The 19482-nt window shown below is 55.4% G+C and overlaps 1 protein-coding gene across 1 annotated transcript; it reads right to left on the bottom strand.

The window, feature by feature from the left end:
• Positions 1–4912: 4912 nt before the first annotated feature.
• YTHDF1 (YTH N6-methyladenosine RNA binding protein F1) lies at positions 4913–17975 on the bottom strand. Its single transcript, XM_072735395.1, has 5 exons — positions 17726–17975; positions 17496–17520; positions 16285–16364; positions 8300–9820; positions 4913–6163 (listed from the first exon to the last, which is right to left on the bottom strand). Exons 1-5 carry the CDS (start codon positions 17750–17752, stop codon positions 6137–6139), a joined length of 1680 nt encoding a protein of 559 aa, XP_072591496.1. The 5' UTR covers positions 17753–17975; the 3' UTR covers positions 4913–6136.
• Positions 17976–19482: the final 1507 nt, after the last annotated feature.

The following is a 19482-nucleotide window of genomic DNA, read 5'->3' as shown; positions in this document are numbered from 1 at the left end:
CTTCTGGCCTCCTCACCCGCTGCCCTGACCACGTCCCTCTCAGACCATGGTCCCGTGCCCTTGCCCACTCCTGACCTCCTGCTGCAGACGCCTCGCTGCCTGCTGCTCTCCCACCTGCCCCCAAACACTCCCTCACCCCCGACCCCCCAGGTATGGGCTCCGCTGTCCTGCCCCACAAGCTCCCTTACCTGTGCTTGCTGGAGAGACCCCAGACTTCCAGCACCCTGCCCCGGGGGCGCGGACCCTGGTTCCTCCCGCACCCTGGGCTTCTCCACGAAGGCCTCGCAGCCAAGCACCCACCCACACGGCAGCAGCAGGCCGCATCTGCTCGCTCTCTGAACACACAGTGATCCCTGGGAGTGGCTCACCCCCCAGCTGGCCCAGGGGCCCTCGGTGGCAAGGGATTGTGTCACCAAGCTCTGTTCCCTTCAAGGTAGCCAAGGACCAGAGTCGCAGAGGCTGAGTTCCAGTTTCCAGTGACTTTGGGGCTTGGGGGGTGGGGGAGTGGGGAGCGCTGCAGGAAGGAATAGTGACAGGATTCAGGTGCCTGCGCAGGAAGGAAACCCAGACACCAGCCCAGGGCAAAGGGTGCCGCTCAGGGGACCAAAAGGGACGCACCACAGGCACCAGTGCCTCTGGCCTTGGCGGGACTGTCACAGGACTCGGGCATGAAGCACAGGGACCTCCTCCTACCAGGGCCGCATGAGAACCTTCACTGGCACCCACCTGTCCACGCTGCATCACTGAAGCCCACAGTGGGGCGGGGGGGTGCAGATGTCCGCCGTCACTCAGGACACCACTCGGGTGATGGCTCCCATGAGCTGGTGGTTGGTGTCACGGTGAGCCAGGGGACCTCTGCATTAACCACCCCCAGCGGCAGGAAGGGCCTATGGTGCTGCAGCTGCCAGGGAAGCAGCAACCTCCTGAGTGCCCAGGTCAAAAGGAGGGGGCATCAGCACCGAGCCAGCCCACCCTGGGGCCCCTGACACCTACCTCTGCTGGCACGCGCCGCCTCTCTCTGCCGGCCCCCAGGCTAAACCCACTTCCACTTCCAGAGGCCTGCTGTGTAGGGCTTCCCTGGCCAGAGACATACTCAGCAGTCACCAGCAGCCCCTACCTCCATCGGCCGAGATGCCCACCCAAGGGACACTGCGAAGGGTGGCCCGTCCCTTGGGCCTGTCAGGCCTGCCAGAGGGGCGGGGATGGTCCATGGAGTGTCGGCCTTGAGGCTTCCTCCAGACACAGGGTAAGACCCGGGCAGGAAAGCCTTCGCACCTCCCCAGAATGCTCCAAAGGACACTGTGCTAACGATCAAACCAGAATCAGGGGGTGCCTCGGGTCACGGCCCTGTCCCCCTCACTGAAGAGCCTGACCCACTGCAGTCAAAAACACCCCAGAGTATGTGGGTGAAAGATGCACTGCAGACCTCAAGTAGTGCACGAAACATGGCACACACGCACATCTGCACACACCTGCATGCACCATCATGCACACCAGCACACACCCTGCAAATAGGCCTGCATATATACACACCTGCATTCACTTCACACACAACCCTGCAGTATACCCACATAACCCTGCATGCACATCTGCACACAGTGCCTACACACTGCATACGTGCACACCTGCACACATGCAACTCTACGCATACGTACACCTGCATGCACACACACACACCTGCATACATACACGAACATTTGCACACACATTTGTATACACAGAACCCTGCATACAGACGTGTCCACACATGCACACACACATACATACACAACTCACGTATACACACATAAACATGCATAGTCACATGTACAATACAAACGCCCACACAGACACACATACCCACATGCATGTACACAGCAAGCACAGGACCAAGGAAATGGGGCAAAGTGTTAACAAGCAAATCCAGATTTTAAAAAAGTTGCTCTTGCAACTCTTCTGTAACCTTGTTATTCCAAAGAGAAAATCCGGGGCACCTGGGTGGCTCAGTGGTTGAGCATCTGCCTTTGGCTCAGGGCGTGACCCCGGGGTCCTGGGATTAAGTCCTGCATCGGGGTCCCCACAGGGAGCCTGCTTCTCCCTCTACCTCTGTCTCTGCCTCTCTCTGTGTCTCTCATGAATAAATAAATAAAATCTTAAAAAAATTTTTTTTTGAAAACAAGAACTGGCTCCCCAGCTCCTGCACCCACACTCAGCTGGCCAGGCCTTCGGTACGGGCGCCCTCTACTTGGCAGGAATGCCCTCTCCCAGCGGCATGGCACCTGGGTGTTCGGGTTAACCCTTGCACAGGACACCACAGCCTCGGGGTGCCCTATCCATCTCCATGTCCACTTAGAGCTCACAGGTCAATCTTGGACGGCCTAAGCCTGTCCTGAGGCCTTGGAGCTGGCAGGAAGGGGACGAGGTGGCAGGGTCACGGCTGCCAACAGTGACGCTTGGCATGTAATCCAGAAGACACCTGACATCACCCATGAGCCTTGATCTGCATCCAGCTGGTGGCAGTGGTTGGTCACTGACTCCGAGCAGACTGCACTCTCGGAGGGAGGCCACCAACATCCTGCAGGCGATCAAGACCGTGGCCTCGCATGGCCTGGAGAACCCTGTGCTGCAACGGGTGCTGGCAGGTAGGGGCACTTCCCGGGTCACTCCCAGAGCTGTCCTGCAGGAAGGCCACTTGGCAGGGGTAAAGCCTGTTACGGGCTCCTCTCGGACAAGGGCAGGTGGTGCAAGAGGGAGCCCTCATCTGGGTGCACATCCGGCGGGCACCTATCCCCGGCAGCTGAGGAAGGAGGGTTCTGAAGTTACCTCCCAGCGTGTGGCTACTTCGGTCATACCTTTACCCACACCTTTACCCGGATCCTCTTCCAGGGGTGGGGGGCGCTTCCCAGTAAACAAAGATGGACTCTCAGTCCTCTGCATGTTCTTAGCTCCAAAAAAATTCACTGTGACTCTCATCCACAGAGTAGTAGAAATGCCAACGCAGGACAACTGTTTGTTTTCTAACATATTGGTTTTGGGAAAAACACCTGAACACCCCAAATCTTAACTCCAAGCTGAGCGAGAGGTGATGGGCCACGTGGGCACAGGCAGAGAGAGCCCAATGGGGTTGGGGGGGGTGGAAGTGAATCTGCATGACCCATGGCAGGCCATGAGGAGCCCGAGGAGGCACAGGCAGGTCCAGCCAGCAACGTCTCCGTGACTCCCTTAGGGAAACGCCCACACACAAGAGCCACCTGTGAGGGTCATGCTTTTGGGTAACAACCAGAGCTGACTTGGTTGGCTACTGGGGAGGCAGATACTGGTGTCATGCAGCCCTTTATACGCAAAACCGGTCCTGTTCTGAACTGCAAGCATCCCTATAATCCTTTCCAACACATATGGTCTTTCCTTCCTCGGATGGGGTTAGCCCCAAGTGCCAGTGCGCAAGCCAACCCCTGACCTCTGCTCCCAGGGGCTGGCCCGGCTGGCGGGGTGTGGAGTGAGCCTCAGACAAGGAGACATCGAAGGACTAGGCACCCGCCAGATGGGAACTGATACACCACCCGACTGGTCGCCCGGCCTCTGCTCCTTGGTAACCAACACCCGGGCCCTCCCGCAAGCCTATGAAAGCCCAGGGCCCTCTGTTGCTTCGGCCCCAACCCAAGGTGGGGGCACCGCTGCAAGCTGGGGATCATTTAATCCCTAAGGAAGCCGGGTGAGCAAGCACACGGAAGCAAATGGCACTGCAGGAACCCACACCCACGGCCTCATGAGCACCTTCCAAAATAAAATCAGAGAAATCTTTCTGAGCTACATCTTCTGGCCAGAATACTCACCGGGTGGGGAGTGCAAAATCCCCAGCTGGACCTGTTGGGGGCAGGGTTGGGCTTCCTGTGTTCAAGTGCCCTCAGATAACTGGGTCCTGGCGGGGCACACGCCTAGGAAAGCACGTGAGCAAACCTGCTGGGGTGCTGATGTCCTGTGTCTTTATTCTTTATCTCAAACTTTCAAACTCTTAAGGTTTGTGCAGGTCTGTAAATTTTACTGCAACGGTAAAACTCAACAAGCATTATATATATATATTTTTTTAAGATTCTACTTATTTGAGACAGAGATAGCCACCGAGAGTGCAAGAGCAAGCACAAGCAGGGGGAGGGGTGTCCCTGCTGAGCAGCTCCAACACAGGGACCCTGAGCCATCCAGGCTCCCCGAGACATGAGACTTCTGATGCCCATGCGGACTTAGGGAGAACATGAGGGAATCTGTGGCTGATAAGCAAGCGGTGCTGGCATCCGGGCAGTGGATGCAGGACGCCCACACTACAGTATGTTCACATCTGAAAGGCCTGCATTATGTTGGGGGAACTACAAACTGAGTTACAACTGATCTTTAAAAAGTTCCTCTAAAAAAATAAAAAATAAAAAAAATAAAAATAAAAAGTTCCTCTAGGCAGTGCTGGCTCCCCAGTCAGTAGAGCACCCAATTTTTTTAAAAAAAGATTTTATTTATTTATTCATGAGAGACACAGAGACAGGCAGAGACATAGGCAGCGGGAGAAGCAGGCTCCATGCAGGGAGCTCGACCCCAGGACCCTGGGGGCATACCCTGAGCCAAAGGCGGCTTAACCACTGAGCCACCCAGGCGTCCCAAGGATGCAACTCAATCTCAAGGTCCTGAATTCAAGCCCCACGTTGGACTGGAGGAAACTGAAGAAGAATAAAAGAAAAAGAAAAAGAAAAAAACCCCTCCGATCTTTTCCACAAACCATAATGCAGGGTGAGTGAAGTTAGGATACCGTCTCGGATCACTGGCTCCGTGGGGCAGAGAACACTGATAAACACACAACAGCTTTGGGGCAGGGACACCCCCAACTGGCTGTGCAGCTAAAAACGCCATGACCCGTAGAACAAGGGCGAGTAATGACAGGATGCCAGACTTGCTAAATAGTATTGTTTATTAAGGCTTGTATTCTCCAGAGGAAAATTTATCCGATGTTGTCCGTGACTCCATACAGGCAGTAACAGTTCAGAGAGTGACACGTTCTCAATACAAGTCTAAATAATACAGCTTAAACTTTAACTCAGAGGGTCTTTTGGAGTAAATAGTTTTCGGAAAGTATTTGCTCTCTAAACAGTAAGATCCCCTACAATGGGCGCGTGCAGACTGTGCCAGAGCGACAGGCGTGAGCACCATTTTCATGCTGAGACTCAGACTCCGGGTGGCAGCGAGTTCCTCCAGGTCCCCCATTCCACAACACAGGACAGCAGATTCAGTTTCTAAAAGGTTTGCTTTTTTTTTTTTTTTTTTTACCCATTCGACAGGAAAATGAAATCCGACGCACACGGTGGAAGTAACAATTGTGGCACCATCTGTACGAGCAGACCCTACGTGTGAAGCTCAGCATCGCGGGCAAACAACTCAGAACGGCGCTGGGACTCACAAGTGAAGGGCGGCGGTATTTAGGATGATCTGCACGCAGGTGAGCACGGCTGACCGCTGAGCCCAGCCCTCCGCCAGCAGCCCTGCATCCGCCCCGCTGGGTCGAGGAGCTGCAAGGGCCGCGGCGGCCGCTGTGGGGCCTGACGCTCTGCACCAACACAGCATGCTCCCGAATCTGAAAAACTCAAATCTGTCTAGTAGAAAAATCAAGTGGACAGACAAGTATTTTAGACAGATAACGGGCAATCAAAATGACAAACCGGCTGAACGGGGTGATCATTAACTTGTTGATTTCAGCATTTTGAAAAGTGTTTAACAGAATACAGTAAATGACAAAAGAAGTCATGGTTTCTCGTGTCGCTAATAAAGCAATAAAAGGGTGAGAAATAAGTCCCACGTAAAGATGTTAAAGGACAGTGACTCTGCCAAACCACCACAACGGAAGCTTCGGGATGTATTAGGTTTTCTGTTCTGTCGTGAGGGTACTTGTGTTTCACGTTACGTCTGACTGATGAGTGGACAAAACACACTTCTTTATTAGTGAGCTCTGTAATCCTAGAATACGTAGAAAAATACAAATGAACGCAGATCCATCTGGGCAAAAATAAAAGACAAAGAGCGTAAGATGCAACGAGTCGGGCCCTGCACAAGACAACAGCACCAAGCACATGTTCTCTTAAACCTTTTCAAACGTCAGCACATCGAGGAAACTGGTTCGTCCTTATGGTTTGTTTCGATTCTGCCGTTCCTGAAAAAGAGAAGGGACAGAGTCTAACAAACCGGGTGAACCTGCCCCACACACCCGTCAAGACCGAGGCCCACCCTGGCCTGTGCACCCCGCCGGCACGCGGCCCCAGGCCTGAGCACCACCCAGCCGAGCACCCCCTGCTCCAGGCAAGGCCTCTGGCCAGGGGTGGCTCCCACCTCTCCCCACGTCTACCTGGCTGGCTTCTCGTCAACAGGCTCGGAAGCCACGTCAGTCCGTCCTTTCCACGGGGCAGCTAAACACAGCCCGAGACGCGGGGGCAGTCCAAGCAGCGGCCCACCGCTGTGCTCTGGCCCCATTTCCAATCTCTCGGGCTCACGGAGGACAGCTCCAAGCCACGAGCAGCCCCCATCGGCCTGCAGGCAGGTACCCCCTGGACCGACTCAAGGGTCTCTCTTCCCAAGCCCCACTTGCTAACTACGTTTAGGACTCAGGAACCTTAAACACCAAAGAGTCACGGGCAGAAATTTGTCCCTAACCTCCCCACAACTTCCAGAACCTAGTGAGCTTCAAGAAAAGACCCAAGTGCCACGGAACTAAAATAAACCATAGCCACATGCACAGCCAGCTGCCAGCCTGAAACCCACCAAGGGTCTTCAGCTTCATGACCTATGACCTCTGCTCTATCCCTGTGAAGTCAACAACTCAGTGCTTTATTTTATACCTAGAAGAGTTCAAACACAGAATTTCAGTAACTGAAATGACAAGCCCCTCTCTTTCCCACACAGATGAAAGAGGGACCAGCTTATTCTCAGCGTGACAAGCTGCGCTGTTAGAACAGGTGTAGCTTCTAAACTGCCAACGGCACTATCATCTACGTGCCCCGTTACATGCCTTTCAGCTAAAAATTCTTTAGGACATTTGCCATTCACAGATGGGTAACGCTTTTCTCAACATGGGAAGCTAAAAAGGGCTGCAAACCCATGTATTGTCAACTAACATTTAATTTAAAAAGGATGTTTTTGGGGCGCCTGCGTGGCTCAACCGCTGAGCATCTCCCTTTGGCTCAGCACATGATCCCGGGGTCCTGGGATCGAGTCCTCCATCAGACTCCCCCCAGGGAGCCTGCTTCTCCCTCGGCCTGTCTCTCTGCCTCTCATGATAAATAAAATAAAACTTTAAGAAAGTAAAAAAGGGGCAGCCCGGGTGGCTCAGTGGTTTAGCGCCACCTTCAATCCAGGGCCTGATCCTGGAGACCCGGGATCAAGTCCCACATCAGGCTCCCTGCATGGAGCCTGCTTCTCCCTCTGTGTCTCTGCCTCTCTCTCTCTCTCTCCCCCCCTGTGTCTCTCATGAATAAATAAATAAGATCTTTTAAAAAACAAAAAGGATGTTTTAATATCAGCAGAACAAATCTCGGGATGAAGTCTCCCAGACATACCAGCTTAAAGAAGTGTTACGCTGTCCTATCTTTCCCATTTCTGGGCCAGGTCACAGGCTCTGCACACACTTCACTCCAGGGGCTGTGCCAGCTCTGGCTCGGGACGCTCCCGGTAGTGGGACAGGAAATGGAGATGACCTCACAGCCCACCTCGAGGCTTGCACTCTGGGTTCAAATGTCTGCACTCCAGCCCTGCCCCAGGCCCAGCTCCTCTTTACCACCCGGTGCAGAGTTCAAGTTGAACACACTGGGTTTTCAAGGGGCCTCTAGACTGGGGCTTCCCACGTGCTGAGGGCAGGGCCTGCAGCCCCCGTGGCCTCGCTGGTCTACCCCACTGCCAGAGTGTCACTTCTGAGTGTTCCTGATAGAATTTGTGCACAGTGGTCCCAATCATTACGTTCCTTAAAAATGGAAAAGTTGTTTTTGTTTTTTTTTTTAAGATTTTATTTATTCATGAGAGAGAGAGAGAGAAACAGAGGCACAGACACAGGCAGAGGGAGACGCAGACTCCATGTAGGGAGCCTGATGTGGGACTCGATCCTGGTGCCCCAGGATCAGGCCCTGGGCCGAAGGCTGATGCTAAACCGCTGAGCCACCCGGGCTGCCCAAAATGGAAAAGTTACGTAGTGACATCCACTTCACCACTGCCCTAATGACCACGCTTGGTAAAGCCCAGGTGATACGGCCCACACCCTCCCAGGACCCACCTACTGCACGGGTCTGAGAGTCAGACTCACCTTGCGCACCACCTCCTCCTCCTCCTGGCGCTTCTCATAGTGAGAAAAGTCATCAAAGATGGAGGTTGTGTGCTTGTAGGAAGCGATAATTTTCAGCACTTGCTTTGCTTTTTCTAAGGGCACCTCCTGGGTGTCACGGGAGTTGGTGACCGGCTTGTTGTCATTATTCTCCAGCCTGATGTGCCGGAGCTGGTTATTGGGCACGTCCTTCACAAAAATCCACTTCACGTCAAACTTGCCTTTCCACTTGTCCTGAGACCAGACGCCAGCGCTTGTGCCGTAGTCCACGGGTGACTTCATCTCAGCCACCCCGCAGAAGTGCCCACTCCCGTTGACGCTGAAGAGCAGGTACACAGGCCCCTTGCTGCTCGCGGCGCGAAATGCCCCGTCCAGGCGCTTGTTGCCGTGCTCTGTGCTGCACCAGATGGAGTACTTGATGGAGCGGTGGATGTCGTCCTCAGAGTAGCTTTTTATTATGAACACGCGTCCACTTTTAAGATTCCAATCAAACTCTTTAGGGTTATAGCTGTGGGCAGCTTTCAGTTTTTCAAGAACCGGGTGGGACTCCATGGTGGGGGCAGAACTAGGCTGGGTATTTCCAGGCGAGTTACCATCACCGCTGGTCCCTCCGCTCTGCCCAAATGCCGCATTTCTATTGCGAGGGGCGACCCAGCGGGTTTGGGGTGGCTGCTGAGGGCTTGGATACTGTGGCTGGGCCAAAGGGGGAGGCTGAGTAGGAAGAGGCTGCACAACTGGCTGAGGTTGTGGGGCTGACTGGGGGGCCGGAGCCTGCTGCGGGGCCGGAGCCTTGGGCACGGGCCCCTGGTTGTCCCACGTGCCAATGTCCATGTTATGCTTTATCGGCGGAGGGGGCAGGGCGGCCCCAATTACAGGTCCGCTTTTTGCTTTCATTTTCGGCTGTGGTTTTGCCGGCTTGCTGGCAATGGCAGCCCACGAGGTTGGCTTTGAAACTGGCATATTGACGTTTGTCCCACCGTTGCCAGAAAGGACACCAGTCATCGCCACACTGCTAACGACCGACCCCACAGTTTTGACGGCAGAGGTGGTGACGTCCCCAATCTTCAGGCCCACCATGCCCTGCTCCAGGCTGTTCATCCCAGGGGCCTTGTTGAGAGTCTCGCTGTGAAAGCCTGTCTGCCCGTCCACAATTGTGCCACCCAGGGAGCTTGGTGGGTAAGTGTAGCTGCTCCCATATGCCGAGCTCTGAGCCTGCTGCCCCTGAGACCCACTTGTCCCCCAGGCTGAGAAGGCAGGGTTTTCAGGGAAGAAATTAAACCTGTGCTGATAGATGTTGTTCCCCAGACCCCCGGGCTGCCCAAACACAGCATCATGCATAAAATGATGGTCTCCGTTACTGAGCTGTCCGTAAGTGGTGAGGTATGGGATCGGAGGGTCCCCTCCGGTAGACCAGGGTGCCTCATTGAGGGAGTAAGGAAATCCGATGGACGGTGGGTAATAGCTGGACAGGTAAGGATCCGCCATGGAGGGATAACTGTTACTCTGGGGAAACAAGCACGGACGAGTTAGACTGCTTCCAAGACACAAGCTGGAGGAACTTCCTGCTTAGGTAGAGGCTGACCACAGAGCGCCATCACTGCTCACAGGAAGGCAAAGAGCACCGAGCGACAACAAAGCAAGGACCGAGAGAAGGCAGGTGGCCACCTGCAATGTCCTGGACCTGGGTGACACAACCAGGCCATCAGCAATCTACCCGGCAGCCCCCTCTCTCCCCTCATGGAGTGGACTGTTTGAACCCAACAAACTGGCAGTGCTGCTCATCCGCACACCAACAACACAGGCAGCATGGCAGCAGGTGAAAACATCTTAAAAAGGCAAGGAGAGGTTTCAAGCCACAGGACAAACTGGGGCGCTCAGGGCGACAGGGCAGCTTGCCCCGCAATCTGGTGTCAAGCTCTCTGATGGCTCAACACGCCCGGGCGTCCCACCTCATCTGCAACACCCTTTCCCACCAGACTCCTCCCCACCCAGCAAGGGCCACTTCAGAGTGCCCTTCCCCACACCTCTCCTGATAGCCCACTCCCTCTTCTGAGTCCAAAGGGGCTTCGCAGCCCACATCCACCCTGTCCTGGGCATTGCCTTGGGCTCTCACAGTGGCTCTGGCAGCATGGAGGGCCAGACCATCTCCTTCACCAAGACTCCTTGTCCTGCCTGCTCTCTGGGGTAGAGAAGCCCTCACAACGGGCTCCAGCCTCAACTGAGTCCATCACTGAGAAAATACCTGTGTGGCAGCCAAACCCTCAGAAAGGGGTTTTCAAGGGCTGCACCGCCCGTCGAGGCAGGAACTCATCTCAGGAGTCTCTAGAAGTCAGCCCAGGGTGCAGGTTTATACCTGAGATCAGCGGTTCTGGCAAAGGGTCTCCCTGGGGAAAGAGTCACCAGGAATCTGGCCAGATCTGGGCCCCAGAGGCCATGCCACTGTTGGGTGACATAAATGGTATTCTAGGGAGCGTGAGTGCTGGGGGGTGTTGAGGGGTACAGGAAAGGGGTAGAGGCTTTCCCCGCCCAGGGCAGCTGACCTAAGAGTGAAAAAGGCTGTAAGGAAAACAAGAATAGGGAGCAACAGCAAACTTTTGAGTCTGTGACACCATCTTCTGACTGCTCAGCGGTCCTCATCTTTTCCCCTACCTTCCACCTCAAATAACCAAGAAGTTCTACACGGAGAACACTGGCTAGAGACTTCCTCCTCCAACCCCACACCTATCTTCAGGTGAGAAGACCAGCTACCCTGGCTGCACAGGTTGTCTGGTGCCGTCGGTGCCACATTCAGGCCCAGGACCTGCCAAGGTGGCAGCCAGGGAGGGCTAGAGTACCAGACATGCAAGCCTCTCTGCCTCCCTACAATGAGAATGCAGAATAACTCTCCAGAGGACCCTAAGGAGAACGGGCTGCTCCCTCAGCAGTCCCTGCCCAACACATAGCTATGGTGACCCAGCCTCCTGGCTGCCAGGCTCCAGAGCCACATCCTGCCTCCTTGTCCCGTCTAAGATTCATGGGGTTTCAGGCATCACAGTTCCGATGTGCTGTTCCCGTTGATGGCAAACTATTCCAGAATCATGTTTTTAAATGCAATAACTATTTACCTATCGCAAAAAATCCTTGAATGCTCAGGAAATAAAAAATAAATAAATAAATAAATAAATAAAACGAAACAATCAAACGCAGACAACAAACAGCCACCATCTGTGTTCTACAAGCCTGGAAACGGCTAGCACTACCCTCCCTTGAAAAGACGTCCACGACTCTGGCCCCTTTCTTGTAACCTCTCCCTCAGCCTGCCTGCACCCAACCTCAGCCCTCAGAAGAGCCTCTTCAGGGCACCAGTCAAAAGGGGAGAGCCCATCACTAGGTCTGGGCAGGGGATGTGCTCTGCAAGGCAAAGGGCAGCCATCCCCCACCCCCGGCGCCTGACCTCAGCACCCAAAGATGGTTCGATAAGACACCAGGTGCTCTGCACCGGACTCCCACGAGGCCAGGACCTCACTTGTGACTTACACTTAAGTCTTAACCGTAACAGGAAATAATTTAAGACACAAGATGACATCCATCACGTTCACCACTTACAAACCTAGCATTCCAGTCCCGCGGACCCCACCATGCAGACACGCAGCTCTCCGCTGCCTCCAATCAGGACTATCCTGTGCAATGATGAAGCAACCCAGCTGACATCTCCTGAACCCCGCATCTCTGCTCAGAAGGCAGACCTAGTCGGGGGGCATCTGGAAGAGGAGGGTCAGCCCCGGTGGTAGCCCTGAGAGGACTTAACCCTCTCTTCCTGTGGTCTGCCAATGTAGGCGGGTCACGGTACAGCGAGCACTGGTGGAGCTGCAGCTTGCTGACAAGTCACAAAACAATTTCGACTACAGCTCTTCCTTGGGCACTAAATTCTCACAATAAAAGCAGCGAAGACTCCTCACTTCCAGCTCCCAGATGGAGCTGTCCGTCAGTGAGTGTCCTGACCAGTGGCTGCAGGTCCCCCAGCAGCTGTCCCACTGTGCACTGTGCCCCACCCTACACTATCATTCACGCTGTCCTCCTCCACACAGGGCCTGGAACCCACCCACCCCCCCAACCAGCCCACTACCTACACCCAGGAGCCGGGCTCCAGGCCAGCCCTGCACACTTCTCCCACTGCCATCCCTCTTCACTGGGGCACGAGGGGCGCCCTGCTGCCTGCCAGGCTGTGTGCCGTGAATCTACCTTACGCCTTTACCCCAATATCTCACTGGCAGCTTTTTCCTGCTGCATCAGCCACCTTTCTTTCAAAGCTCCAAAAGCCAAGCAACAAATCAGTCTGCAAAACTCTGTGAAGTGGGTCATTTGTCCTGTAAAGAGACAAGGGTGCGTTTACCGCTCCCTTGCTACTGGGACCCATGCCCTCCTCCCCCCGCTGTGTTGGGAGTGAAACCCCCCAGTCCGTCTGTCCACCCGTCTACAGTGTGTAGGGGCTGACTGCTCTGGCCTGATCTTCCAGCAAAACTGACATTCTACTCACTTAAGGGTGAACTGGAATGTGACCCCACTGACAGGCCTCATCCTGGACAAAGCTGGACGCAGCCTGCCTGGAGCACTTGCTGCCAACGGATGTACTGCCACCTGACCACTCTTCAGCCCATTGCGCACCCAGGGCCACCAACGAGCAGCCAACATACCTGGGACACAGGTGCATATGCTGGGTGGTGGACACACATGCTAAGCTTTCCCTCAGCATGTTGGCCACACAAGGCATAGCACACATTAAGGACAATGCAGGTAAAACCACCACCCCGACTGATGCTCTCACATACACAGACTTCTAATCATAGCCTGTGGGAGACACAGGACCTCAAGAAAGGAAGACGGACACATCTTCAGGGCAAGATTAGGCTACAGAAGAGACTACGACAGACCAGCACTGAATCTCAGAACTGAAGAGTTTACACATCATTCCCAAAAAGTGAACGTGCCCTATTACACAGACGGCACAACTGAAGAATTGAGAAGAAACTAGGAAAGTTTATTCCTGTTCCTTTCTGTCCCATCAGATGTGACCAGGAAAACAAGTGTGTCAATAACTGAATGTATTCTGAGTATGGTCCTGCTGCCCACACTGGCCGGCCCCTCACCCAGAACCCCACCCAGAATCCCCATCTAGAGCCCCTCCAGAACCCCACTCAGAACCTAAGAGACCCTCACCCAAAATCCCCAGGGAGCCCCTTACCTAGAACCCCTCCAGAGCCCCTCACCCAGAGCCCCTCTGCTCCCCAGAGCTCCCCCCCACCCCGCCTGCCCCATTCCCTAAAGCTAACATGTATTCCAAGTCACACAAGGGGCCCAGACCATCAAGATGGTCCTGGGGGGGGGGGGAACTAGGAAGGAAAAAATGCACACAAGAAGCAGTGTCCCGAGACCTTTCTGGGGGGAAAAAAAATCACCTACCCCAAGGACAACAGTTCCTTCACAGCATGTTACAAGTTACATTAACTTGAAAGTCCTGCTTTGAAACAGTTTCCTAATCATCCCAAGTATGAGAACCTCAAACACAGAAACAGAAAGAGCTTGCTACTAGGAACATGTGGGCCAAAACAGCCACAAAGTAGCAACCATGGGGCTGACAGCTCTACCCCCACCCTCTCTGTGGCCAAACACAGGCACACAGTCACTCATGAGGCTGCACCCTTCACACACGTGCAGCCTGGCACGTCAACAATACCTCAACTGACAACTGGAAGTGCTGCTCCAGGCCACACAAACCACTTCTCTCACTGACTCGCCAGCACTCTGGCTGCCTGGACACCATGGTGTACCCTCAGCCTGAGACCTGGAGGACCAACATGCAAGAGCTTTCCTCAACAGGGATCTTCGCCAGCAGAGTCCAAAACCAGGGGTGTCATCAATTCCCAGGGGCTTATCAGCAAGGAGGCCACACTGCATGGTGCCCCCAGCCCCCATTGAATAAAAAAGTGACAAACACAAGCACAATAGGAGCCCATGCCATGGACATGCATCCCTGGCCCCCTCCCCCCAATCAGTGGGGAACCAGCTGCCAAACTGGCTCCACCACCTGGGCAACCAGGCCTCTCCAGTCCCACTTTTTCATCCACAAAACAAGAGGACCAGGAACATGAGTATCTGAGAGCTCTCCTGTTACCTGCTTCCTACACTCCCAACAGTTGGGTGTTTCTGGAAAATCTGTTCTCAATCAAGAGCATGCATTTACTCTTAAGGAGCATGCTGATTAACCGTCTTGCTGAAAAGCACACACCCTAACGGCCAAGATAACGCAGCTGTTTTAAGGCTGTTCATGGGAATGTCAACCTACAATGGTCTTCACAGCCAGCTTCCCCAGGGAGAAACAGCTGTAACTACCCTCCTGACAGAAAATCATCTGCTCCACTTCCAAAGCAGTCCTCCCAAGTAACATGAAAGCTCCTGCCTTATAAAAACGTATTTCAAGAGTAGTGAAGCAACTCCCTCCGATTTTCTCTGGTTAAAATTTAGAATACACTTCTGCTATATTCAAATCACATAAGGAAAAAATAAAATACCAAAATGAAATTAAGTCTGTTTTACTTCTTGCCATTAGCTCTAACAATGCATCACTGCAGCCAGGCCAGTTCTACTCTGCAGCTCCAGGTCCTGTGCAGAGGAGGGCTGGGGCTGGGTCCAGGGAGGCTCTATAAAGGGTCTCCTTGGGATCCCTGGGTGGCACAGCGGTTTGGCGCCTGCCTTTGGCCCGGGGCACGATCCTGGAGACCCGGGATCGAATCCCACATCAGGCTCCCGGTGCATGGAGCCTGCTTCTCCCTCTGCCTGTGTCTCTGCCTCTCTCTCTCTCTATGTGACTATTATAAATAAATTTTAAAAAATTAAAAAAAAAAAAAAGGGTCTCCTTGGTGCCTCTGCTGCTGAGCTGCTCAATGCAATAAAAAGAAGAAAACTCAAGAAAAGTTCTAAGAAACTTTAAGACTCTTTAGACAAGAGCAGACTAGGAAGAAAAGGAACAAACTAACTTTACTCCACTGCAGGAAAAGGCAAAGCTTGGTTTTATCATAAAGCAAACATATGTAATACATTTAAAACCTGGTAGACATCACGCTTAAGCCTATACTGCACTAGCCCAGTGGACTGAACCAGGGCAAGCTGGCCCCCAGGAGACACCAACACATTTTTGGTTGTCACAATGGTGTGTGTGTGTGCAGGGGAGTCAGTTACTACTGGCATCTCATGGATAAAGGCCAGGGAGGCTGCTAAACATCCTACAACATACAGCGCAGCCCCCCAAAGAATGTTTCAGTGCAAAACATCTATAGTGCCAAGGTTGACAAACTCTGAAGCACCCAAGAAAAATGGGCAGCTGTGACCTTTCAGGCCCTGCACAGGTACCAGTTTGAGCTTCACGTGAGCCACCCGTTGTTACCAACCCCACAATTCTGTGGGCAGTCACTACAACCGGGTCTACCAAACAGGAAGAGAGGTAGAGAGAAGGCAAGTCACCTAAGGAAGGGGCAGGGAGTCAGTGGTAGAGTGAAGATTCAAACATGAGACCAAAGTCTGGCTCCAGAGCTCAGTTCTTAAGATGCTCTCCTAGGCCACCTATTCTATTCTAATTACCCAGAGGTAAAATAAATCACCAGAAAATTTCAGAAAACTGCACACATTTCCACTCCATCAAAAACAGTGCATCACTGAGCCATCCATGTGAGGCCAGCAGAAGCCCACCTGCATGCAGCCCCCGTGGGACACCACTTCCTCCGAGAGCACACCCGCTTCACTGCACTCACGCCTTATGTGTAACTCAAGGACAGTCAACCAAGCAAGTGGTCAGTATGCTCTCTATTGCTAGTACTTTATACTGCGCTTCTTGATTGTTCAGGAGAATAAGGTGAAAAACTGTTAACAATAAAAATGTGTCACAAAACTCAACAAAAATGAACATAAAGATATAGACCATAAAAAAAACTCACCTGATTTGACTGTCCAGAAAGGTAGGGCTCAAAGTCATTGTCATGGACTGTATCCTTCTGATGCAAAGAACCATTTTGTACTAGAACAAAAAAAAAAAAAAAAAAAAAGGAAAAAGGAAAAATATAATTTTTGAATCTTAAAAAGTTGCTTTGATGCACCAAAATCAAAAGTAGTCAAGTCTAGGGCAGCCCGGGTGGCTCAGTGGTTTGGCACCGCCTTCAGCCCAGGGCGTGATCCTGGAGACCCGGGATCGAGTCCCATGTCGGGCTCCCTGCATGGAGCCTGCTTCTCCCTCTGCCTGGGTCTCTGCCTCTCTCTCCCTCGGTGTGTCTCTCATGAATAAATAAAATCTTAAAAAAAAAAAAAAAGTAGTCAAGTCTACACCCATCAATTCCTAGAACCTGCCTTTATTTAAAAAGGAAGACAACCAGCATCCAACTAATAGGTACACAAGTAATTAACGCGGTGATGCACAACTTCCAGTAACTTTACGTTTTTGACGCAAAGCTAATCATAATTTGATAGAAGCCGGCAAGACGCAGGTGCAGACAGAGTAACACAAGGAACTAGTAACTGGGTCCTGGTTAAGACGACCAAGCGGAGGTCAGCGGGCCCAGGGTGCGTGCAGGCCGGGGACCTCTGCGGGGGCTTCCAGCGCAGGGCAGCCGGGGAAGCTTCTGAGCTCTGAGCTCGCCGTTGCCCGGCTCTCCACTTACTTCCCACTGTTACCATGGCTCAGCCAAGAAAAAAAAAAAAAAAAATTAAAGGTAAATAAAGCGTTGAGCCTCTTCCAATCTTAAAACGTGATGAACCATATTTGGTTACACCGAGTTTAAAAAAAAAAAAAAGAGAGAGAGAAAGCGTCTTCCAAGTAAAGAAGCAAGTGTCACTTACGGGTTCTCCCCAGATCGCGTTCTGGGGGTTTGTCCGGAGCCACAACATCCCGGGCGACGCAGGGGGCCGAGGGGTGGGGAGCGGGCGGGCGGGCGGGCGGCCCCTCCCCCTCCCCCTCCCCGCCCCATCCGGCGAGGGTCCCTGAGCACCCGCAGGAGCCCCGAGCCCCACCGCCCCGCGGCTCCCGCAGCCTCGGGTTATCTCCCGGAAGCACACGGGAGCAAAGTTTCCGGTTGCAGATGCCCTTCCTGGACCTGCCCCCGCCCCACGGCCCGCCGCCGCCGGGGCCCCCGCAGCCCGGGCCCACGCGGCTCACCTTTAGTGTCTTGTCCTTTTGTTCTCTGCGTGGCCGCAGAGCCGGGAGGGCGCGCACCGGGGCGGGCGGGAGGGAGACACAAAGTTACCCACGAGGACCGGTCCCGGGCGCGCGGCCCCGCCCCGCCCCGCCCCGCCCGGCCCGGCCGCCCCGCCCCCCGCCCGGCGCGCTCCCCGCGCCCGCGCCCGCCCCCGCGCCCGCGCCCTCCCCGCGCCCGCCCCGGCAGCCACCTGGGGGTCCACGCTGGTGGCCGACATGCTTCATCAACAGCGCGGCGCGGCGCGGGGCCGGGGCGCCCGCCGGCTCGGGCCTCCCCGCGAGGCCGGGCCTGTCACCCGCGCTCTCGCGGCCCCGGGCCCGCCGCCTCCTCCCCGGGCGCCGGCCGGGCGGCGGCGGCGGCGGCGACTACCGGGCGCGCGGGGCGCTCGCGGGGCGACGAGCCTGGACGGGACGCACGGACGAGGCGCCGACTCCAATGGCGGCGGCGGCGGCGGCGACGGCGGGGACGAGGCTGCGCGACGTCAGCGCGCGCGGGGCAGGCCGGGAGCGCCGACGGGCCGCCACGCGCCGCGCCTGCGCGCCTCCGCCGGGCGGGACGGATCTCGCGCCGCGGGTCCTGGTATGGCGCGGCGGGGGCGGAGCGCGCCCGGGAAGTCACGTGGGCGGCGGCGGCGGAGCGGCGGGGCTGCGGCGGGCCTGCTGGGACGCGCACCTGCCGGGCCTCGGCCGGGGCGCCCGGGCGCAGCCCCGAGGTCTGAAGGTCAGCCGGCGCGTGCGGCACGCAGCTAAGCCGCCGAGAGCAGGCCGGACCCCCGCCCGCAGACGTCCAGCCTGGGTGTGAGCCCTCCGAGGGCCAGCCTGGGTGTGAGCGCCGCGGTCGCTGGGGCCGCACCTGCGGGGTCCTAGGCTTTGTCCGCGCTCGCCTTCTGCAGCCGCCGGCCCGGGGAGCCCTGTTCTGCGGCCTCCCTGAGCGCCCTGCTTGTCCAGCGCTGCCCTGGGCCTCCAGGGCCGCCCCCCAGTTCAGCACCAGATTGCACGTGACAGCGTCCGCGCAGATTTCACCGCGGGGGGCAGAGAGGTCAGCCCGGCCTGTGCCCTGGTCCGGCCTGTGCCCTAGTCCGGCAGGGCAAGGGGCCTGTTGGTCTCTGTCCAGGGATGGGCAGCCGCTTCCTGAGCGTGACCTTCTGGACGGACTGCGGTTCTATTCCACGGTCACCCTGGACCCTGCTCCCAGCTCCAGGGCCCCTGCAGCCACTTCCCACCCTGGCTCCAGGTGCGGGGGAATCTCTTCCCCCTTCCCAGCCCTTTACGGCCCACTCTTGTAACATCTTCACAAGCCCCAGGTCTGGGCGCTTGTTCCGCGGAAGGAAGGGGAGAGGCTGAGTGCTGGCTCAGGGTGGGGCATCAGGCAGGTGGGCATCCAGAAGAGCACTCCCCGAAACAGGGCCAAGGCAGATGCCAGCAGGCGGGCCATGCTCTAAGCAGGGGGACAGGGACTGCTAGGATCGTGGTGGGACGCCAAGACCAGCTTAGAGCCGCACCTGCGCTGGGGAGACAGGATCAGTGGGGTACCAGACAGCACCTGTAACGGCTGCAGGAGGAGGTAGAGATGACGGTGGCAGGTGGGTGGGCCATGGGGGCATCCACTGCTCCAAATTGCTCATCACTAGGTCTCCCTGGGGCCCTGCCTGACGTAAGGATGGGAAAGGCAGGCTGGGCACAACCCAGAGGAACATCTGATGCCCTGCGGGTGAATCTGGGTCCAACAGGACTTTGGTTCACTTGGGCCACGGGCAGCTCATGGTAACGTGAAGTCGCACATTTAGGGTGAGTCCTGTCCAGAAAGGTAGTAGATGCAGGGTTGCCAGCAAGGTCATGGAGGCGCAGGGCACCTAGTGCTGTCTTGCTGCTGCTGTCTGCCTCTGCGTAGGTGAGGACTTACCACTTGGAGCATCCTCCTCCCTGGGGCCCAGAACAGCAGGGCGCC

This window comes from Vulpes vulpes, chromosome 14, assembly GCF_048418805.1.
Source record: "Vulpes vulpes isolate BD-2025 chromosome 14, VulVul3, whole genome shotgun sequence".
In the NCBI taxonomy this organism is placed as follows: Eukaryota; Metazoa; Chordata; class Mammalia; order Carnivora; family Canidae; genus Vulpes; species Vulpes vulpes.
Note: the sequence above shows the minus strand (reverse complement) of the source record. Positions and strands in the feature narration are given on the sequence as shown.